A 24,904-nucleotide genomic window follows, 5' to 3' on the forward strand; every position below is an offset into this window, starting at 1 on the left:
CAAAGGGAATTTTGTATTACGCATTTTCCGCAAAAGGAATTTTTTGCATGGAACTTGGGGTTGGTCACCCTAAGTTATCAGGGGGCACACAGACGTGGACCCCTAGCTCACTTTGCTGAGAGAGGCACAGCTCCACCTCACTGATGAGGCCCTAGGCGGAAACACGTGTCTGGGGTTGCTGTTGGCACTCTTGTTCAAAGTAAGATTGCTAGGCATTTTGGTGCTGCACTGCCCTTGTGGGCGGGACAAAGATTGAAATGCACATGGATATTCCTCCTTTGTGAAAAGTACAGTGAGCAAAAAGCAATGGCTGCGGACTCTCAAAGTGGGCAAAAACCACACAACATGTTATCATGCCATGCTCCGTCTAGAAAGGCTCGCCTGCTACCTTTTTTGCATTTTCCGTACAAGTTAAAGGGCTCGCGTAGGAAGAAAATCTTTCTTTTCCCATTGTTGCAGTTAAAACCATTACCATGGCGGTCACGTGCCTTCTATTAAGCGGAAGAACGTTGTCAGTAAATGGACAAGAAGCAGCAATTGACTTTCTAAAAGTGTTACAAGAATATTTCACATCTCCGAAAGGTTGCGTAGAAGAATCTCTTTCCCGATCCTTGTTAAAGCAGAACACTACCTGAATAAAAGGGAACGCAGGTTTTTAAGTTGAAGTTGATCATCAAAGAGAAATTGCGTATACCTAAATTTGTTTCTGAAGTGAAACTTGACTCTTGTAACATTCAGAAAGAACACTTACCATTTGTAGAAGTTACTGAAGTCACAAGAAGAACAAGTATTACGCAAGCCAGTTGCCAGTCCTTTATAGAGCGAAACCAGCCCAATTAAGATCTGAACACTGATGTTCTGAAGTTGTTGAAGCTATTACAAGAGAGTAAAATGTATGTGACATTCAGCAGACATGTGCAAAAACTGTACGGCAATCATTACCATGTGGCAGCTTTCTGCATTGTGACAGAATACACCTTTCATTATTTCTCTAAGATCTGGCCATTTGAATTCTTCTGTATATATTTAAATGTTAAAAACACAAAACCCTAGCCTTCAAGCAAAGTTTCCTCGGTATGTTCTCTCTCGTCCCCTTCGCTCTCAGTTGGCCTTACTGGTCCCAGTTCCTTGTGTCAGACTATGCAGCATGGCTGGTCGAGCCTTCTCAGTGGCTGCTGCTAAGGCCTGCAATGCTCTGCCTCACTCTCTGCAAGCTATCTCTGATTATCTCATCTTTCATCAGTCTCTTAAAACCTTATTGTTCTGGGCTGTGAATAAAATTACTGTTTCTCTGCTGGTGTAGAGCCAAGATGCCTTTGGGCGAAGGTGCGCTATGTAAGTTTAAATATCATAACATAACAATTACATAGTAAAGCAAACATGAATTGTATTGTGTGTTTTGAGATTCGATAGCAGAAATGTCTTTTGACCTAATGATATGCCAATGTTATGTTACAACAGTGCAGAGATGCAAGGACTCCATGCTAATTTCTATACCGTAATCTCACGGTCAAATTATTTATCGCCTTGACAAAGCGCTGTACATAGAACAGATTTATCACAACTATCACCAAACTGAAGTTGGTACTCCTTTTTGACCTCAAAAGCATGAAAAGACTGATTTGGCCATGCCGGGATTTCAACCTGCAACCTACCGCAGCAGCGAGCACTCAAACAGCGGAGCCATCTTAATGGCTAATATCCTTCAGAGCTTGGTAAACTGAGTATTGACTGAGGTATACTAATCACAGTGCCTAGATGTTGGACGAACAATGTATGAAGCGCGACAAAGTTAAATACCTATCTGGATTATCACAAGTTTTGCTGAGTTTCTATCTTAATTACAAATTTAACTAATTGGTTTGTTTTTGAACAGCATGTGCACTTCCTGGAGAGTCAGGTTTTAGATATTTTAATTGTCGTCTTGAAGATTTGAGAGGCTATAAAGACCCGTGGTTGGCGTAATGACAATTATTCAGCCGTGAGCAAAGACTCTGCTGCCACTGACCATTTATAGTAATGTACCCCATTGACTGCAAGGTTGAATGGATGTACACTAGAGTGTGCATAGTTTACACACTGTTTTTATAACTAGGGTGTAAATCAAATTGTAAGTGTCAAAAATCTATCTTCCTCCGCATGATTACGCACACAGGTGAGGAACTGAAAAATACATTGTGCAACACAACACTGGTTTTCTTTCACTGCAAATAAAAGCATAATTTGTTACAAATGATTAATTCTCAATTGCAACTTGGTTTTCCATCTTATTAATTATACACTCCTAACATGATAGGAAAATAAATATCCACAGTGCTTCCGTTTCCTCCATGAGCATCTCCACAAAACACAGCAGAAGCTAAATGGAAACAAACATTCCTTTTAACCCGGTGTGCAGTTTTTTTTTTGTTTTTTTTTTTAAAGGCTTCAGAGCAATGCATTCCGTTTCAGAGGCTTTTCTCCATGGCTTGCAATTACATCCATGTAGATAAAAATCAAAAGAAACGGTCGGTTTTCTGTCAAGTACCAGATCTTTTCACTGCCCTCTGCTCCAAACTTGTGTCTAAATGTACGCAGGAAAATAAAGCTGTCATGTTTACATGTGTAAAAAGGCCTGGTACAACCCTTATCTGGATGGCTGGTTACAAGATTATCGAAGGCTGGGAGAGCAGCAATACGGCATTGGGGTAACTACTGGAAACCAGAACGTGTACATAAAGCTGGGGAAGTGAGCTGGGTGCTTGTTAAAAGAAATAATCAACAATCTGTGAAGCTGACACTGTTGAAGTTGAGAGAGAAAAGCGCAGTCTAGAAGCCAAGACAGATTTTTGTGGTAGCAGCAAGACAGACAGAGGGAAAGCAGAGTTTGAAAAAGAGGGGAGCTATTTAGCTCCTGCTTCTAGCATAATAGAGCCTTGTTAGCTTGAAACCAACACCTACCAGGAGCTACTTTTGGCTCCTAGTGCCAACAAGTACCTTCAAAACATGAAAATGTGGAATTAACTTTGCGAAATTAAGAAGGTTAATAAAGAAAAATTAGGACACAGTTAAACAACAATTGATACAAAAATGGACACAAAGTAAAAGAAGCATCTCTGGTAGTTCTGGGTTCTCCTGCGGTATCTCCTGCCTACAGGTTGATGTCCGACACCCAGGAGCTGGTTTTAGCTCCTTCTCATCAAATCTTAATTACAAACCCTGCAAAGAGGCTGCCCTTTCTTATGGCATAGGAACAAAAAAAAATAAATAAAAAAAAAGTGCCTTGCCTACCTGTAGATGTCAAGAGTGTCTGAAGTTTCCTGAAGAAAATGTAATCTATCCAGTAGCAGCAGAAGCAGTAGAACTGTGGTACTCTATAATTTTGTCAGAACCTTTTTATTTGAATGTAGTTGAAGCAGTAGTAGACTGTGGCAAAAAAGCCTGCTTTCACAGTATCATCGTCACAAGGGAGTTGCCAAGGAGAAAGCAACCCCCTTAGAAGAAACTTCCCAACAATTTATATTCAAGCCCATGCAGAGCTTACAGAATAAGTTGTTAAAGCAGAAGTGGCCCTTTCGTTTGAACGTTATCCATTCTATCTTGGACTGATGTTTTCCAGGATTACCTTTGATGCAGTTTTCTTTGTGGAACTTGGAAGGGGAATTTTTCAGCAAACCAAGAAGTAACTGACACCAGTGGATTTTTGTTTGAGTGAACTTTTATTTGTTTGGTACTTTTCAAATATGGATTTAAGACTTTGTTTTCCTTACAAGAAATTGACTTTGGACATTCTGGGGAAGAAGATCTACCCAGGTCAGATAGAAGTCATCCACGACACTGGTTGTTTGGTAATCTTTCATTTATGCTTTGTTTAGATTGTGTTCTTTAGTGTGAGGGCCAGTTTTTTGTATGCTTGGAGACTTTCCCTTATATCCTAGACTAGATAGGGAATTCCCTGGTAGATTAGGCTTAGTTAGCATGTTTTGTTTAAAATACAAATGTCTAATACTAAGAAAACTATAAGCAGTTGTCCCCCTCACATTACTCACCCCTCACAATGAACAGGTGGAATTCAAATCCCCAGCCATGATAGGTACTAAGGAAAAGTTAATGGACCATTGTTGTAAGATCCTAGATAAATTGTCATGAACGAGCATGGAGGGTGAACGATATTTATCAATTAATCATTAGACAATTCAAATCGCAAATAAAATATTAGGGGACATGATAGTTGGCATACTAATCTAACTTTCTAAATGTCAATCAATTGAAAGGGGTTCTATTAACCAAGGTTCATGTAAATGTTGCAATAAGAGATCCAAGGCATTGTGTGTTGGATAAAATTAGGGAATCTTGTACTTCATGACATTATTGAGATGTCATTTATATTTGGATTAGGGGTATTTTCTTGGGTTTATTTGCAGGGTACTAGCTGACCAAGACCAATGGATCTTGGTGGGCCTTAATTCGCAGTCTTCTTTCTGAACCCAAGTCACCTTCCTTTCTTGATTACCATGCATGGACTGCCCAATTATCAAAGACTTTACAGTTCCACTTGAGGCCTTGTAAGAACTAGTCGAGCTGGGTCTTGATAATACAACATGAACAGTGAGTCTTAAACAACATCTTCAAATGTTTTTGTATTGGAACGGATTCTAATAGGAGGGGGGGGGGCATTCACATCATTTGCAAGGCAGAGAAAACCTCATTTGGTCTAGTATAATCATTGCTATAAGACAAGTTTTATAATGAACTTTTGACTACATGGATTTCTGATTGTTCAACAAAAGCAGCACCGGGATCTTCTGAAAGATTTGGAAAAGTAGTGGCCCATTTAATAGCAACGATTATGAATGTGGAAATAGTTCCTCAAAGCTCAAAACATATGAGCGTCTATATCAGTTTAGATGTACTGGGGAACATCCCAATATAACACCGATGATTTACAGTAGTCGACCTTGCACCTTGCTTTGTTGTTTCTTTGTCTTTGCATAAACCATCCACAAGAGAACTGGAGGCGCTGCTACTGGCGACGAAGAACCAAGCGTATGTATTATGTAGCGGTAAAGCAGCCATACCCAGGCCTTTGTGTGTAGATCAAGAACAACTTGTTTTTCCACTGCTGATCATTACAGCACCGTCAGAAGTACTAAAACCCCAAAAGAGACTAGCATGCCTATGGGGTGCTTGCTTCTTTACCCTGACCGCCTTTTTCCTGTGGAATAGTGCCTAATGTTGTTATAACCAGTTTAGAATCGGCAGCTCTACAGAGTGTATCGGCCACTTTTACGCCCATAAAATAGGCAAATACTCCCCAAAAATAAAAATGGTGAGTAAAAACACCCCAACAAAACAAATAGGAAACAGACACGTAGAACCTTGAGTCCCTGCTGTCACCCACACAGCTCTTGTATGTTATGATAGGTTATTTATAACACGCTTAATACCCAGAGGTTTCTAAGCGCGGATTCAGGGATCGAACCTCTGTTGATCTGTGTCGTCTGGCTTCCAAGGCGAGCACGTTGCCCCTAAGCTACCCTCCCGAGACAGTGTGTTTAGAACACTGTATATGTTTGGACCAGTAGTGCATCTTGTACCACAGAAAGAACTACAATAGATCCTGCCTGATCGCTGATCAGAAGGAAGTAGACCTTTATCTTAATGTGCACGCATAACTAGATGCAAAGAAATAATTATTACAAAAACATATCTGTTTTTCCAGTTAAAATCTATCTTTGCTTGCTTATAAAATACTCCCATTTGGAATTGGACTTACATTTTTACTCCCTAAAAAACCTGAATCTTTCAGACTGAATAACGGTCCAAAGGGCAACTCATTTAGCAAACTAGTTTGGCAGGAGAATTTCTTAATGGACCTTTCCTAACCTTGTTAATTATCTTAGCATTTTTCATTCATAACGCTAGCAAAGTTTTAAGTTTACTACATTGGGCTTGCATTTTGGTTGCCAATTGTTAATGCAACTTCACAAAACTATTTTAAGACCCGGTGCAAGGCAATAAGGGAAGTCACAGGTGCTAATGTGGAACAGGCCGCTTCTCGGCCAAGGAATAGCTCTTTGGGGCGCTTAAAAAAAGCAACTATAATCTGATGAATACTCGTGAAAATGACCACTGTCAATATGTTCTGCTTATATGGACTTTGTGTGTCCGAAGGAGACACTCAGAATTTCCATTTTGGAACTTGTGTGTATGCAATTAAAACCAAAATGGAAATGGATGACGTTCCCTATGCTATGGATTTCCCTACATAACCAAACTAACTAGAATGCTAGTCAGTTGTCAGTGAGTCCAAAAGAAGTCTTTCCACCGTCCAAAAGTTAAATCTAATCTAACCCTACCATTAACAAAACAACCAAGGCAAGGGAAAATGACTTTCACCGTTGGGTTTTTTCTTCAGCAATTTCGGTTACTAAAGAATCTTCAGATAGTTCTTAGTCATCGCTTTCATCAAGTCGTTAAGTTCACAAAGAGGACTTTTCCACTCTTTCCCTCCCCTCTTCTGTAGGGATTTTATGACATGGCTTTTCTCTTTTCACTTGGGGTTCCTTTATTGGTTCCTTGTTACACACACTTGAATAATTCTTTTTCCAATGTCCAATCTATTTTGCTTAGTATATAGAATAGTGTTCTCACCCTTCTTAGACCTTGCCAATACTTGTTTGAGATTCTCCCTCTTCTGATTGGGATTCACTTGGGCGAGTAGGAGTTACCCAGTGATGATTCTTACCTCTTAACAGCTTGCGCCTCACTAAGATGGGGACGAGTTACTCAGTCAAAACCCTTAAACTTCTCAATAGCTTGTGTCCTACTGGGACGCGTAGTACTCCAATCTTTATATTATGTGCTCTCCCCAGATCTCCTGCTCTCCCAGTTACCTTATTTATAAAAGGGCTGTGCCTTCCAGTCAGTGTTCTCATAGGAGTTTGCTCTTGTCAGGACAGCCTCTTTATTTGTGACTCCTCCTTTCGGCACACTTCAGCATGCTTCACCGTAACCGGTCTCTGCATCAGCAAGAGACCCCCCCCCGGCACCCCCCCCATCTCTCCAGTCAAGCTGTCCCTTCTCCTTACGTCCCTCTTGGGACTGGGCAACAGCTCTCTGGCTTTAGATAGCCCCACTTGCAGCAGTGCAATTCAGGCACCTGCATACGCCAGCTTCCCTTCAGCCCAGGAAGCAGCATTTTGTGTTGTGTGTGTGTTTTTTTTTATATATATATATATATATATATTCTCTCACACTGTCTCTTGGTATTGCCCAGTGGGTTTTTCCCCCTTCATCCCAGTAACATAGGAGTAACTATCAGGTGTTCTGCAAGTTTTAACATGACAGTAACAAATATCCACTGGCACTTCATGTGCTTTTTTCCGCTAGAGTTTCACCCCAGTTGTATAGGTGAATTGGGTAGGGAGTACATGACTGGAACGTGAGTACTAGTTCACAAAGTTGGGGGGGGGGGGCAAGAGTCTCTCCCAGTGAGGTCCAGCTTGCCTCTACCACTAGGAAGGCTACAGAGTAGCGGCCTCACCTCTCTAGCCTCACAGGGAAAGGCTCCCCCGGGAGAATAGTTCACTCTCTGCATCTACTTCTCCAAATCAGTTCTCTCCTCAGATAACCTAGCATTCCTAAGATTGTTGTAGCTGTGACAATGCATCCTTTTTATCCATTGTTTGTAGACAACACCATAATTGTATGTGATTTCTGTACTTTCAAAGTCACGTTTATAGAATAGGTCAAAACATGAACGAATAGTTTTGCCTCGCTTTTTTTTTTATAAAGTACCAGATATGGACATGTGAGAAAATATGAGGTCAAATCCCATCTTCCCCTCATAACCCAAGTGCATGATCCTGGGCAACTCATAGGTTTTATGATCCACAACCTGTCAAAATTGCCAATCCCTCAATATTTATTAGTAGTCAGCCCCCAAGAATGATTTAGTTGTCACAGAGTCATGTCAATTTCAGCCTTCTATGTCTATGCAGGAGCGTTTGTACACTTTTTATAGGAGGGTGCAAAATTTGCACTTGCCAGTGGCTAGTGATATTCGGCTAGTAAGAAATGGTGCGATGGGTGTACGTATAGAACTGAGGTGGTGAAGGACTATGGCTGGCTGGCAGATTGCACCTTGAATTGTTGCCCCCCCCGGCCCCCTTCTTTTATATTGCTACTGATCTGTGGCCTGCCCCTCTACTGATTGCACCTTAGGGATTTAACAGGAGGGGCTGTTGCAAGTGTATTGTAGCAGTTCACTGAACAACAAAGGAATTGAAATGTGCAACAATACGTAGCGAAGGTGGCTAGTGTGGCTGAAGCAATGCCTTCAAACCAGAAATTAATTGGGGCAGCAATTCAAGAAAGACGATACCCACATTAATTGTGCACCTGAAAATTAATTCAGCAGACTATTGTTGCTACTTTTGAAGGATTAATATAAATGAAACACATTGTTTCAGTTCTTAATAGAAGAGAAGAGTTGCAACATACAATGTGTCCTTTGCATCCCCCTTTTCAACAACAGATAGAAATCAATACCAAGCTGATCAATGCAGAAGATAGATACATGGTGTTAAGATGGATTTCTGAACTCTGACCTGGTGGGCAGAGGTTAAACAACCCAGCCTAGTTTCTTGGAACAGGGTAACCTTCTGGACAAGTCAGACCAATCAAGGTAGCATTGGCGGCAGTCAAGAATAGGTCTCAGGAGGGTTGAAGGTGACTGGAAGACCTCAGTGAGCACACAGAGTAAAGAACACTTACAAATAACTCAGTCAGGTGCATATATATAAAAAATAGAAATACATGTATTCAAGGCCTTTTGAGTTTCAACACAATAGTTATTAACAGCAACACTTTTAAACCAACACAATCCCAATAAGATACATATATACAAAACCAAGGGGGCCTAAAGGGTTAATGCACGAAATGGGTCAACAACCTAGAAAAGTGAAGGAAGCAGGTAGTGCAAAGAGTCTTTAGGCAATTCTACAGTAATCACAATCCTAACCAAAAGGCAGTCCAGTCCCTAAGAAGGAGAGTCTGTGGGCCTCATTACGACCCAGGCGGTAAGTTACCGCCTGGGCCGTGACTTTACCACCATGGCGTAAACTATGTTTACGCCATGGTGGTTGGCGGACTTACCGCCCCATTCCGACCTTGGCGGGGCGGTAAGTCCCCAATCCCCATTTACCCTTCCCCATTTTTGCCCCATAGGGCATAATGGGAGTGGGGAAGGCGTTAATTACGCCACCGTAAATTACGGTGGCGTAATTAACTCCATGGTCACTTAGCGCCATGGATTTTAACACCTAAGTCCGCCATGGCGCTAAGGGACCTCGTACTCAGGCGGTAAGGGTCGGCGCTGTTTACGGCGCCGTAAACCCCTTACCGCCTGAGTTGTAATGAGGCCCTATTTCTCAAATGTACTTGCAATGCTGGCGCACGTGGGGCAAAACGGGGTCTCTTGTAGGGTCTGTAGCAGCTCAGGAAGGTGGGTGAGGTGATGCAAAATAGGTTCCCAATATTCGTGGAGGGTCTCCCTGTGAGGGCAGGGCAGAGCAGTTTTCAGGAGTTGGCAATAGTCCGCTAACTCGGGATAGCTGTGGGAAGGAGAGGGGCCCTCAGGGGCCACTTGTGCGTAAAACTGGATGTATATATTCTAGGGGCCACCGGTAAGGGTTGCAATTACTCACCGACCCCTGGCACACTCCGGACCAAGCTTCAGCAGTCAAGACCAATTCGGTTGCAGGTTCAAATGCGGCAATCTCACGGCTCTGTGGCTTTCAGCAGTGAAGTTACAGTGTTGATTCCCAAATGGGACAGCATCGATTTCTCCGCTCCTGGTGGATGGATCAGGCCAGTTTCACTCTAGCAGGCCTCAGGGCACAGAGGGTCACAGCTGCAATGCACTTGCCAAGTTCGTCACCGAGGCTGGGCGACATGGTAACCGCGTGTGCTCCGGTTTGGGCGCTTTCTCTTTACTCCAGACCTGGGAACGCCAAGTGTACGAAATTCGGTGTGAATGCTGTGAACACAGAGCTTGCGATGTACCAAGTTAAGAGCTTCCTCCAAACGGCGGTGGCATCACAGCAGAGATCCTGCGCAACCTGGTCAGCCCACTGGTTGGCTCAGGGGCACTTCTGAGAAGGCTTACTTGCAGGTTTGATGAAGGTGCCGAGAATAGTTAGTCCCACTATTCCAATTGGTCGAAGCATCTTCGCAGACCTTCTAGTTCGATCAGATGCAGAGGGGGTCCAGTGAGACAACAGCGGGCTCAGGGCGCCAAACCTTCCAGCGGGTAACCAGCAGTTCCTCCCTCGACTCAGCTTCTTAGTTTCAGGATACTTGGATCCTATCCTTCGTTCAGTGAGAACTCATGAGATCGACATGGTATGGTGTTGGAGCCTTCTCTTATCCAGAATCTTCTTCGCGCCAAAACGAAGAGGACCCAATGAGAGATCTGCTCACATACAGGCACATCACACGTGGACCAATCATGGACCATGGTGGTCCCAGGCATTCACAGCACACCAGACTCTCTGGCACCAGGGATGTGTATTGGAACCAGACAGTCCAGCCCACATCCTGGAAGACACACAGACACACAGACACACAGACACACAGACACACACACGCTAGCAAAAGCTTGGCATTTCATGGGAGAATGCATGCCCAAATGAGAACTGACCCGGGTCGGCGCGACCTGGGGAAGGTGAAGGGGCAAGATCGCCAAAGGACATGACAAAGAACCTTGTGGCATATCCATTGAGCCAGGCCACCTATTAGTGCCAAACACTAAACACAGTTTACCTGGCAGGGAAGGGTTAAAAATACATGAAAAGATAAGCTGCCACCAGCCCTGTCCAAGGCACATCTGTACTTCCAAAAAATCTTTTGAGTGTATCTAGGGCTTTTAGAAATGACAGGCAGACCCAAGTGCACCATACTGGCAGGTACATTGTGCACTTGCAACATGTTGCAGAAAAGTTGCAACATTGACAAGGACTAAGGGAAACTAAGTCTCCCAGTACTGTCTTTAAGGGCATGTAGTTTCCCCATAACAAAGTGAGCGAAAAGCCCAGGGGAGTGCAGCTGAAGGCTGTGCTCCTCTGGCAAAGTCAGACTATGGTATTTAACAGCAGCAAAAAGTTGGGGGGGGGGGGTACACAACTGGAAGAAAATTACAAATGAAATGGAAATCTTTCCTAACACATGGAGCTTACAACAAAGGTGGTAGCAGTAGAAGAACACCTTAACATCGTAGATGATAAAATGTTGAGACTGGCAGACCAGATAAGGAATTTAGAAATTCAAAATGAGAAACGGACCCTCAAGCTGTCTGAGCAAGAGAATTTCTCCAGAAGTAACAACAATAGATTTGCAGGATTTCCAGAAAATTTGCAGCGGGGCAATCCTATGGCTTTCCCAGAAAAGACATGAATCTCACTGCTCAATTTAGATCCTAAAATGACTTTGGAAATGGAAAGAGGCCACAGATCATTGGATCAGAAACCTACATTGGGTCAACGACCAAGACATTTTATTGTAAAGTTCCTGAATTTTCCCACCAAAGAGATGGTCCTCAAGAAGTCGCATGAAATTGATGATCCATCATGGGGTGGAAACAAAATTATGATTTTTGGAGACCCGAGTAAGGATGGGTTAGAAAAAAGGAAAGCTTTTAATATGGCAAAGGCAAAAGCAAAGAGCAAAAGGCTCAAATACTGCATGGGGTACCCAGCAATACTTTTCTGTTGTTCTAGAGCATCTGATACACTCCTCTACAGGAGTAGAGAGACCTTTTTGACTGATCTTGAAATTGAGCCAATGGAGGCTATATCCAACACCCAAAGGAATATGCCTCCAAAGAAAAAGATAGATAAGTAGTCCATATATTGCTCAGCAAATAGCAGTTATCTATTTATTTTAGATTTTCCTTTCGTTTTTCTTTATTTAATATAACTTGAATTGTTAATTGCGGGATAGCCGTTGGTCTCAAAGGTTTTTGCTGTGTTCATCTTTAAATAAAACGCGATGAGTCATGTGCTGAAGTAAAGCAGCTAGCCGTGCTCAAGCACGCAAGTTATGATGTGCGTTCAGTCTCACAGCTCGCATGGGAATTTGTGTGCGAACCAAGAGTCGCTACACTCCAGGCGCTGCATGAACTATCAAAGGAGAGTACCGCCGTCTGGAAAGGTCACCATGGAGAATCGTTTCGGCAGACCAAGTACATCGATCTGTTCAGTGACCTGATGTGAGGTGATCTGAGTGTGGATAAGGAGTCTCGGAGGTGGTGCGAGGATGGTCGGGGTTTGGACAGATATGGGACTCATTTGATGCCAGGGGAAAGGTGATTAAAACCCATACCCGGAAGATTGCCACAGTGGCAGACAGGTGTTGTAGACAGCAGCGAATATGCTGATCACTCCATGACAGTCTATGGTGAGACGGATTGGCCTGGGCTGCTGGAACTTTGGGTGCATGCTACCAAATATGGTGACACCAACACTAACAGGCTGCTGCCTTATGTTCACTTTGAGGCGCTTACGGGACATCCTTTGACGTACACTCAAGAGGGAGCGTGCTGAATGCAACTCATTCCTGCGTGATACAGAAACCCAGGTATGGGGGAAAGTGCCATCTTCAAAGGCAAGTGGCTGAGACAGGCAGGTTTCCCTTACCCGTAGCTAAAAACACTGCTTGCGAGTCCAGACTGTATGTAAGCGAAACTGAACAGCCACAGTGTACACTGTGAGCAGTCCAGTTCTACAGCTCACCAGAGAAGCAGTTAACGAGTGCAGATGTCGGTACACCACTGGGAACATATGTGTACTAAGCTCCTTACCAGGATGGGGGGGTTTCAGTTGCTCGTAGAGCGGCACCGAAATTGGAAGTGAAGGGGTGCCATTTATTCTATAACAGTTGGTTATCATAAGCCACATGACTATCTAGAGCAGCAATGGCAGGATGAATGCATGCCCATTAAGGAGCGGCCTGACAACTATGGGCCCTTCGACACCAGCCCATGATGGGGGTATAGTGGATGACGCAACAATCGCAACAATGGTGGAAAAATACTAAAGGGGCTTCAGAGAAAAGATTGTATTTGGAAAAGGAGTTCTATCTATGAACACGCAATCAAGTGAAGTCGGACTCTTTGTGCCCCTTACTCCTTTGGTCAAATCACTAAAATTGCTGTTGTGTGCCCAATATGATATCACGTAGCCAGATATACTGAGGAGGGAGAGTGGTGGGGTGACATGGCAGAGTAATATGGCAACTGCATGATTGTTCAGATACATAAACCTTGAAGGCTGCGAACATTGACCGATACCAACGCCCTTGGCTAGGATTTATTGATTGGTACTACTGCTAGTTTACGAGCCAACACCATACACAATTGGTAGGAGTTGAGCATCATTGTTGTATGACAATTAAACATGAGGTTGTGGGGGCTGATAGGGAAATTGGGAAGTGTCCGATTCATGCAATAACTTCTTTTGTAAAATGGGGCGGTGGGATTAGAAATAAAAATGAAATAATGGGCATGGGATTCTTCTGGTTGTATAGGTCCGATAAGCAATCAAAATGTAGATGCATTTTTAAACAGTCCATTTTTCATTGGACTGATTCCATTAGAGATATATGTTTGTCTATGTGTTATTGTGTGTATGTGTCTTGTTTGTCTTTAAAATTAGGAACATTGAATATTCTCTAATTTTCCACTGAATGAAAGTGATTGTGGGATCTCCGAGGAGCTCAAGGTTTAATTCAAAAGCACCCAAACATTACAGAACTTTATAGCCAACAGATTGGAGAAGTGTATATGCATGTGTGTATGATGATTTACAGTCCAGTGAAAATACACGTCCAGAGAACCTACAGAAGAACAGGGTTGTTGACACTAGCCACTTAGAATGTTAAAGGTTTAAACTGGCCAAAGAAAAGGAGGAAAATACTATAAAGATGCTGGAGAGAGACAGCAAATGTGGTTTTTTTGAAACACACCCGATAGTAAGTAAACTCTCAGAATGCTCTAACTCTAGATATACCAAATCCCTGCTGAATTGTCACTCATCCAAGTCAAGGGGTGTGTGGGTAATACTTCACAAAGGACTGGGTATGACAATAGAAACAGTGACAATGAATGACGAGGGTTGAATTATCTTGCTTGATTTGAGATATGATGGTACTCTAATAAAATTGGTCTCTGTGTATGGACCCTGCCCTGGAGAGACCCTTTTTTTCCATTACCTTAATCACATTATTGCGAGGAATGGGTGATGATTGTGTTATTACAGGGGAAGACTTCAACTGTGTGTTAGATCATAGGATGGATAGCTCTTCTACATGCAGGTTTACAGGTATGGGGTTGAGTAGAGTTTCAGGGATTTGCTGACACCTATAACTTGATTGACATCTGGAGGACTCTGCATCTTGGGGAAGAGAGACTACTCATTGTATTCCCTGGCACACGATTCCTATACAATGATTAACTATTTTCTAATATCTGATAGGTTGATTGAACAGGCGCAGAGGCAAATATGGGCGAGTGCAGTCTTTCAGATCGTTCAATGGTGAAGCTAAAACTTAAATTCTGGCTATTTGGCGGCCTCATTTTTTTAGATGGCGGCTTAAAACGTTCATATTAAAAAGGATGAGGAAGCGTTGGAGGCTTTTGACAATATCATTATTAATTAATTCAAGGAGAACAATGGGTCGACTGATAGTTTGATTGTTTGGGATTCTTTTAAGGCTTCTATTCATGGCGAGTTAATGAACAGGACTTCGAGCATGGAGGTCAGGAATAAATAAACTAAAAGAGATGGAGTCAGAACTTTGTGATTTGCAAAGAAAATATGCCACATCAAGGGCTGAGGAGGAAATATTGAGGATGGATAGAGCTATCGAAACACTAAATTGTGAAATGGATAAGCAAGCTGAAAAGGGCTTGTTTTTACTTTTTTAAACAAAGATATTAGAAGGAAGAGGGTCGAGGGGGTCAACTGTCAAATAAATTAAATGGTCTGACAGAAATATTGTATGTTCAAAGGATAATGGATTGGGTGGAATGGCAAAAAAAATTCAATAACTAAATATGTGAGTGTTGCCGCTCATTCTATGCCTCCTTATATAAAGAAGCACTTCACCCACAGCTGTCGGAATTAGTTCATTTCTTTGATAAAAGAGATATCCCTTCTTTATCTCAAGAGGGCAAGAACTCATTGGATGCTCCAATTACTATATCTGAAATCTTAATGGCAGTAAATTAACTCAACACTGGAAAAGTCTCCAGTTATGGATGGGTTACCAGTAGAATTCTATAGATCCTTTGGCTCCAAATTGGCACCTGAACACTTTGGCTTATATAACCGTTTTCCGACGATGGGACACTTTGTCCTTCCATGAAGGAGGCGATTATTACTTTAATACCAAAATCAGGGAAGGATACTACAAAATGTAGCAATTAATCACCCAATCTCGCTACTCAATGTTGATGCAAAAATATTTACAAAGGTTCCGACTAATCAATTGGATAAACATATGTGTGAATGAATTGATCAATCTAAGACATGGGTATGTTAACATTAGAATGTTAATAGATACTATGGGTCTGCCAGAAGCCAAAATTGGGAAATGTTACTAATATTCTTGGATGCTGAAAAGGCTAGTGTGAATCGGAACTTTTTAAATTATATGCTTCTTGAAAGGGGTTTTGGGCCATTATTCCTGAACGCTATTGGTGCATTACAGTCTGATATTACTGCTAGAATTTGGGTTAATGACGAACTATCTATCATCATCATCATCATCATCATCATCATCATGCTTCCCGCTATTCAGAGGTACGAGGCAAGATTGTCCGTTCTCTCCCTTTCTTTTTAAATCTAACATTGGAACCACTGTTATCTCGCATTAGGCAAGAACCAGGCCTCTGGTGTCTACGTGTGGGTGACAGGGAGGTTAAGGTGCTTGCCTATGTAGATGATATGACCATAATTTAGGCAAATCCAGAGGAGGGAGGTGCTCTTTTGAAACATATGTTCGAGGAGGAGGAACTACTTAAAGGGCATAACATCAATTGGGGGAAAACTGTGGTCTTCTCGATTAAAGAAGTCCCTTTGTGCAATGGATTAGCCGATTGGAACGGTCAATGGGCAGGTTCGAGTGTAAAGTATTTAGGGATCCATCTTGTTTGTGAATTGAAGAAAATTGTGGCCTATAACGTCAGTAAATTCATAGTGGTGCTTCAAAGAGACAATTGCAAAATTGAGCGTATGACCGTGAACGTCTGGGCGAAGGTGAATGCGATTAAAATTATGCTTTTACCCAAAGTACTATATGATATACAGTCACTCCCTTTGAGATTTTCCAAAAAGGCGCTTAAGCGTATGGATAGAATCTTTCAAGAATTGTGGGGTACGGGAAAGAGGCCAAAGATGCCACATTACATTATGGCACTTAATGTTCGGGGGGAGGCGGGGTTGGCTAACAATACTTGAAAAATAATCTGCCTACTATTTTGCAGAGGATAGGGGATTAGAGCCATTGTGGATCTCGATAGAAAGGGAAATACTACTGCCTTACTATGTAGGTGGTTTGTACTTATTTGTGAAAATGCCCAAGCTGTCGGCAAAGCTGCAGGCTGTTGTCACTACGAAGACTGCATCGACATTGTGGATTTTGGGGTGTGGACAGAATTTATGTATAATGAGGCATCTATCTGGTATAACCCAGGGTTACAGATAGAAAATAGGATGTTGTATTGGCGCAGCTGGGTTAATAAAGGAATTCTGAAGATTGGGGACATTTGGCAGGAAGGGAGAATGGTACCCTTTGTGGGACTTTTGGAGAAATATGGCCCGAGTAAGAGGGAGCTTAGGAGATACAGGGCTTGGAGAAATTGCTATTTGAAAGACAGAAGATGCTGAATGCGCCAATGATGGAAAAGCCCAAGATCTGTGAATTTTTTGATACACTGCCCGCATGGTTTCAACCTTTTTTAAAACGATGCCAGTGATAGAGCCCTTGCTTGACTCCTGGGAGAAACTGAGGCAAACCTGGGTTGAGGAGCGAGGTAGGAATGTATCAGTGAAGGAATGGGAGGGGCTCTGGAAGGTGGCCGTTAGAGCCAAGATGGTTTTAAATTTACATTCTACTAAAAGAGGGTCTTAGGTCACCCCTATTTGATCCTTCATAGGCAGCACGAATGAATGAGTTAGGCATGATTGATAGTGTGTTGGGGCTGTCGATGGGAGAGAGGCTCATTACTGCATATGCTGTGGAATTGCAATAGAGTGGTTGACATTTGGAAGAATGTGCTTGGTAGACTACATACAATCCGGGGTGTCACATTCCCAAGGACGTCACCAGCTGTGATCCTGCTGTTACCCAAGGGTAGATGTGATTTGACATGCGAGTCATCATGCTGGATTGACAAAGCACTTCTTGTGGCAGCCAAACAAATTCTCAGAGTGTGCAAAACAAGAAAGAAACCACTTGTAGACGGATGGTTAGCAGATATGCAAACTCTTTCAAATTTTGAAAAATGTATGCTTCAAAGACAGAACCGGGGTGAAACTTATTTGGAATTATGGAGGACCTTCAAGGATATGCATGGATGAGTGTAGATTAGATTCAAAGAAAATGGCAACTGGCTAGGCCCTGATAAGCCCAGGTAGGCGTATACTTTTAAATAAACCAAAAAAAATTAATTCATAAATAAAATCAGGGTGAGAGATCAGATATACATTCTCTGATGTACTCTACACAGAAACATGCACATTTGAGTTTCTTCAGGGTCAACAAAGTCTTAGACCCCGAGTTATTTGTTAAACACAAGCGTTTTTTTTTGCAAATAAGACAAAAACACCCATGGTTTCTTGGCTACATTTACGCCCAGCAATAAATCATCGCATAGGACACAGCCTTACTGCCAGTACCAGGATAAAACACATGGCACTGGGGGCCAAAGCCCCCTAAGATAAGAATAATTTTTACCAGACCGATACATAACGAATTCAGCATTTTCTCAGCCAGTCTAACTGGGTCCACCCGTCTTTTTGATCCTTCATAGGCAGTCCAGATTCCACAAGATCATCAGGTTTCTGGTGATTATAGATCACGTGTTCTCCTACGACTCGAGAGAGGTCCTCCACATGAGAATTTACCGTAGCAGAGAATTGCTTATGGTAAGATCCACGAGATGTAATTATATACATTATCGTACTTTCATTTCTACTCAAAGCACTCAGTGAGCTCTATGAGAAATTTGTAATTAAACCACTCGAGATCACATCCCTTTCTAATCCACACATCCCGTCATTATTTTCTGACAGAGATGCTTTGGACACAGATACACCATCTATTCCATGTCCTGATGAAGGCCAACCGCATACAAGCTCCAATTAGTAGCCTTACCTGGCTGAAACACAATAGTGTTGATGACCTCTCCATAAAACTCAAGTGTCCACTTGTCACACTGTCTTCCGTTCACCAGAATATGTTTTTTTGTGTGTCTCACATGTCATTTGTAAAATCAATTATGTCGATCAACAAAAGATAAACACGTTTTTGCTGATAAAAATCCATCTTATGTGATTGGGTTGTACTCACCAGTACTATATATAACATTGTAAATAGCTATCTGTCCTTGGGTGTTTGTCTCATTTGCAAAAAAAATAAATAATAAATTGCTTGTGTTTAATAAATAACTGAAAGTCTAAGACTTTGTTGACCCTGGATAAATTCAAATGTGCATGTTGTTTCTGTGTAGGAGTACATCAGAGAATGTATATGTTATCTCTCACCCCGGTTTTTGTGTGTTTAGTTAGGAGTGTAAATTGGAGCATTTAATGATTTAATATATATGTGTTAGTCTAGTTGGGGGTGTGGGTTCGTTTAGTGATTTGTCCTGTTTCTGCCTATGTGGTTTGTGTATTATACCTTGTTGCCTTAGATTAGTTGGGTTTAGTGTGAATAGTAGAATGTATAGATCGTAATTAATTGTGTTGCTTAGATTATAATATGTGATAAATTAAATAAAATGTGTTCCGATTATCTTGAAACTAGAATAACTCTGAAACCTGCTTAATGGTTGAATATGCTGTTTTTTCTGAACATTTAAATAAAGAGATGAAAAAAAACGGTGTTGACAATTGCAGTTTCTATAATGTTACATTGGAGAAAAGGGGCGGTCTTTAGATCTTTGGTGGCCTTGCAATTCCAAGTGCCCAGCTAACGAAAAGCCCAAGCAGCGAGGGGAAAAGAGGATTGGGGGAGGGGGGGGGGGTAGAGTTATGATAATACATAAAAAGTAACGACTGGGTTTTTCACAGTGCACTATTTTTAGTCATAAGGGTAGAAGAACCTGAAAAATACATATTTTACTTTATTAGATAAAGCTGCAGAGCTGGGGAGAAAGAAATGGAAAATATAAAGTACGTAATGTTTTGTGTTGCATGGCAATTAATGATGTGGTCACCGGGCTTTTTCAAAATAATGATTGGTTGATAATATGCAAAAGAAACCAGTTCATTATGCACAAGCAATGTGTAGGATTGGGCAAGGCGAGGTTCCATGGATTAACTGCTGTCACTAAAAACATGCCTTCGACAGATACGGTCCACGGGCATTTGTGTGCCAGGTTCATATTCTACTGACAGATGGCTTCTTTAGGAATCTTTCTTTAACAGCAATTCCCGATAGACAACTGCTTATAGTGATGACAGCAGACCCACGAACACGGGTTTGTCCCCTCGTGGCTCCAGGTATTTACAGCAAAAAGCTATAAAAAATAATTTATAAAAAAATCCTGCCATCAGAGTTGTTGCACTAGAATGAAAACGTTCTCTCGGTTTTCCTCATTTTCATCTGGCTTCAAGATGCAAAGAAACATACCATGATTACCAACATCTGGAAGGTTAAACTGACTTGGACTCATTCAAAGACAGTGTCACCAACACACCAAGAACATTTTCCATTAGGCTTTGCTATTCTCAGCAACGTAGTTGTATACTAGAAAGAATGGAATACAAACGGTCTCATATGTTTACGCTTGCAGAATGAAAACTGTCCAGTCGTCCTACTCGTATTGAATGACTACTTTTTACCAACAGTGGCATTATTCGATAATTACATTTTAACACAAATATTAAAATGACTCAACTGCTTTTTTAATTTGAGAAATTATTATTGAAAAGAAAAATAATCAAACATGAACCGAGAAAGGCAATGTTGATATGCATTACAAGGGAGTGGCCTTTCCATGGTGGCATGTGACTGTATATATACACATTTACAGTAGGTTCTTCCTGGCAGCTACAGGGGTCACCAGCAAGGGTGTTTGCTCCTGATCAGACTACAGTGACGTGCCTGTATGTGACAGCCTGTTAACAAAAGAGGACTGGAGGAAATAAAGTGTATCACAGTGATTAGATCAAATTAGAAAACCCACTTCTAAAACATCGCTATGGGGTTCAGAGCGGTCAATGTGGGCGGTGACCATTCCTTTAATACAATAAAGCTTCCCACTTCTGGTAAATACCTTGAAAAATTACATGTAATATACATTTTATACATTAAGTTTAATTTCCATAAAAAGCATAAATAAGTCAAAGCATAGCATCAACAATCCCACAACCCATGACCTACTAGAGCCTGTTTCTTTCGTAAGAGATAATGGGCTGGTAGTCAGACACTATATAACGTGCGTCTGCAACATGGTATTAAGTGAGGGTATTGTCCACACTGACCTAAACATGGAAATAATCTCTCATCTGCTAAAGAAAGGAAACACTCACTTCAATTGCCCCATACACCAATCTCATACCTGCACCAGATGGGTATGATTCTAGAAAAATGTGCCATTAACCAACTCCAAACATTCACTGAAATTAGTCCCGATCCATTATAAACAGTCAGGCTTTCGCCACAATAAGAGAACTGAACCCACACTAATTAACATTATAGCCAGTCATCATACAACTGGTCAAGCCAGAAGCCTGTAAAAATGTTAGATCACAATACTCTCAACGACAGTCTCAAACACACCCTACGTATAGATGGTCTGCCTCTATGTGGGAGAAATTCTTCATGTATAGAGAAACCCCACTGCCCCTTTCCAACCACTATTTGGAGTATCCTCATGCTCTTCCCTATCTCCACATCTCTTCAATGCATACACTTGGCCTCGGACCTATATGGTCTTAATTTACCAACAAGTTCCAAAATTATACCGACTACATCCAAATAGGTTTGCACTTACCTTAAATCATTTGAGACACCAACATTCTCCCCAACTGCCTCACAGCCATATAAGTGGTGTACCTCTCATTTCTTTTACAGAAATCATGACAAAACAAATTTTGTTTTCCTGGACAAGTCAACACTGAAAGACTGTTCCATTTACATGGCCCAATGAACAAAGGTCTGTACACGACCACCAGAATAAACTAGAGCACAGATTTTCTTTTTAATTTTCTACAACATTTGCAGACCAAGTTTAACTGTCACCAGCAATGCTCACTTCAGATTGCACCAACAATTTCCAGTCCTTCTTAAATCACAAAATTGAACGTATCCAAGCCCTTGAATAGTCTGACCTAGCTTTTCAAACAAAACTGTTTAAGCTTACCCAAGTTATCAATCCCTCAACTTTAGTTATCAATAAATAAAAGTCATAGAATCAAAATCAATAAATAAAAGTCAGAAAGACCATTCCTAGACACCAAACGCCAGGGCCAGATCTCCCAAACGTTTTGGCCCAGAATGGGCTACCAATGGAACAACGAATTTCAACGAAAGCATCTTCCTAACTGAAAAAACATACTGGAAATAGGGTCAGAAATACCTCATTGACAACTTCAAGCACAAAACCTTGGCTGGGGGCAACCACAAAACCCTTAGAGTTTTATAGTAGCCCCCTTAGGAGGGGGCTACTATAAAACTGCAACTAAAAAATGACAAGAAAACCTAAAAATGACAAGAAAACCAGATACGCTCAAGCTATTATCAACTCAAGTCCCTGGTCTATCGAAGAATCTTCCTGGTGATTTGCAATCATAGATCCTGACAAATTCAGAATCTACTTTAGATGAAATTCCAGCAATACTAACAAGAATCAAACCTGGCTGATCTAATATGTAGGTCCAACCGGGACTACTCCCTCCCCAAGACTGGTGACATCCTTCCAAGATGCATAATGATTTACCAGCAATAATAACCATCTTTGAGCACCAAGCCCAGCATGAATGACTGAAATTGGTTCTACTTCTAAAACGTGGTCGTTTTCTTATCTATGCTACGCCAAGCCTCCTCCCTTGTTAATTCATGTCCTTAATTCTACCACACCCACCTCCTTCTCCTCCCTGTGTTTGCTTGTTTGGTGCTGTTCAAATCACATATAATAAGTAAAAACCCACATGCATGTAACTTATAGAAAGAGGAAACCAATATACTTGAACCTTTTCTACCAGTCAATGTACTTTATTTATTTTAAAAAAGCTTAAACAGACATGCATTTTCACTGTATGAACAATGGTGAGCACAATAATGTCCATGGCTATCATTTTTAAACTTTAATGCACCAATGCATTTCTTTTACATTAATACAAAAAGGACAATTACCACTAATGCAAGCCCAATATTTTGCTTTTCCCCTCAACATGACAGTGCACATTTCCACATTATAATTTCTACCCCGGGCTTTTTCTAAGGCATAAAATGGGGTTGGTTCAATCACAGCTTCAATGTAGCTAAACATATCCAAGGGCATCAAACGTTTGTGAAAGGAACAGAGAAATATCATACAGTGATTAGGCAAGCAGTGAAACTAAAAGCCATGTGGAAACATGAAACTCTCTGCTTACACAGGTGAGATAAGAATCGCGCCACTTCAGCTTGAAATAAGTCTGCAATATAAGTGTGATTTACGATCGCTGAAGTCTGCCATGAGAGCGTTTTACAACCACTTTAACAGGTTTGCTTACTGATTTTCAGGCCAGTAATTCTACTTAACCATTAAAATGAATGAAAGCACCCTTTCAGGTGGACATACCTTGAACCCCGACCTGCCTCACTACCTGTTGGCCACGATATCCTTTATTAACCAGGGCAATACTCCCCTTCCGTGTCTGGGGGTCAGGTTGCAGCTTCGATGACGCCAGCAACTAGATGGCATAATTTTGATTTGCCTTCTTTGCAGGCAATGGGTGCAGTTGTGCACCCATTTGACCCCAAGGAAGGCAAAACAACATAGGGCAATTTTGCCAGAGGCACACTTGGGGGCATAGGGGGGCTGACCCTATACCTGTAGGGTCAGCCCCCTCAGGGATCCCACCATGGAGGGGCAGAACCAGTCCGCTTCCCTGGGGGAGCAAAATTGAGGCTCTGGTCGCATTTTGACAACCGTGGGAAGTCGTAAGGCACCAGGGAAAAGATGTTGGTGGGCCGATTCACCCTTCGCAGTACCCCCGGCCATCCTAGAGCTCTGGCTGGGCTATGTTACAGCTTTTCCCTCCAGGGAGGGACGGGGACCATGCCAGGACGTCCGATGACGGCTGCTGGGCTGAGGGTCGTTATACTCACCTTAGATTTACAAGTCACAGATTTGGAACCCGACTAAATCAACTCAGGCATTCATCCTTCCAAGGTCAGCGAAAGAGAACTAATTTCAGTTGAGTAATAATTGTAGATAAAAAACAAAACTCTGGTGTGTAGCAACATTGCCAATAATTATTAATGTCTAAATGCTAGCATTCATAATTCCAACCAAAGTCTGGGAATAATGGTAAACCTTAAATTAGCGTGTCACTTTGAAGTTGAATAAAACCCACATCCCCCACGCAAACATGCCTCTACAAAAAAACCATATCAAAGTATTTTTGTTTTACTTAATTGGGATGTGTGTGAATCTCATTTGTATACTGCTAGGTCTAAAGCTGAATGGGACACATGGTTTGAGATTGAAATATGCGTGTGCTTTGTAACTGCCAACACGAGCGGCTTCACGAACATTTGCCAGTGCATCTATATAATATATATATAAAAAAACATTCCCGGAGACATCACTAATAATAAACAAGCATGGCCAGCCACTACGAACCACTATCTCCCAGTGTACATTGTCCCCAATTTCCTAATCGGACCCCCTCACCCTTCAAGTAGGCTCCACCCACTTGGCCAATGAAAACTCACTTAACTGCCGTATGACAGACCCCACTCCCACTCTTCACCTGGAACAGGCGCGCAGCCTGCAGAGCACAAGCCGCTTCCACAAGGCACGTCCTCTCGTAGATAATGCTCCCTTACAATCCGCGCTGTTCGACCCCTGAGGGTCCTCAGGAGCAGCACTCTCTCTGTACGTAGCAGCATAAGGGAACCGTACAGACTCACGTGCAATAGTTTCACAACATTGTCTATTTCCTATTCGAGAAATGGACCTTAAAAACCCCCGCCGCGGCTCATCATCACATGAGTTGCACGTTCGGATTTCAGACGTGTGTGAAGTCACGTGCCTCAGGTTGAGGCACGTCTTCAACGCGTCGCCTTTGCCAAAGGTAAAGGCAGCGGAAGGCATGCGCAGCCACGTGGCCACAAAGTCGTTCATCAGTTTTCAGGCGAATTTGGTTTACGGTAAGCGTAGCTCACTTTATTGGCCAGTGTCACCCGCCTTGCAATCAACGGACTCGCCCACCAAGTCCCCTATACCCACATTCACTTTACTAGCCTCACAGCGCCCCCCCCCACCGAAAAATAAAGCAGGTGTTCATACATGCCAACATTTTGTGGCACCTGGGAGGGAGATTTCACGAGAGAATTAGGGATAAATTAATTTCCCCATAAGAACGCATTGGGTATAGAATGATTTTAGGCCGGAGAACGTGAAAAAGAGCAATATTTTGCAAAA

At 42.0% G+C, this 24,904-nt stretch overlaps 1 protein-coding gene across 2 annotated transcripts in view; it reads right to left on the reverse strand.

Moving 5' to 3' along the window:
* Positions 1 to 24,431, reverse strand: part of DIS3L (DIS3 like exosome 3'-5' exoribonuclease) — a 1,101,103-nt gene extending 1,076,672 nt beyond the window's left edge. Inside the window, exon 1 of one of the 2 annotated variants that reach the window (XM_069624265.1) lies at positions 24,231 to 24,431. In XM_069624265.1, coding sequence (XP_069480366.1) covers positions 24,231 to 24,369 — 139 coding nt within the window. In that variant the 5' untranslated portion in view covers positions 24,370 to 24,431. Of the gene's footprint in view, positions 1 to 24,192 lie in introns of both variants that reach the window. The other variant, XM_069624266.1, reaches the window with a different exon arrangement.
* Positions 24,432 to 24,904: the final 473 nt, after the last annotated feature.

This window comes from Ambystoma mexicanum, chromosome 11 (genome assembly GCF_040938575.1).
Source record: "Ambystoma mexicanum isolate Mex_15411 chromosome 11, UKY_AmexF1_1, whole genome shotgun sequence".
NCBI lineage: Eukaryota > Metazoa > Chordata > Amphibia > Caudata > Ambystomatidae > Ambystoma > Ambystoma mexicanum.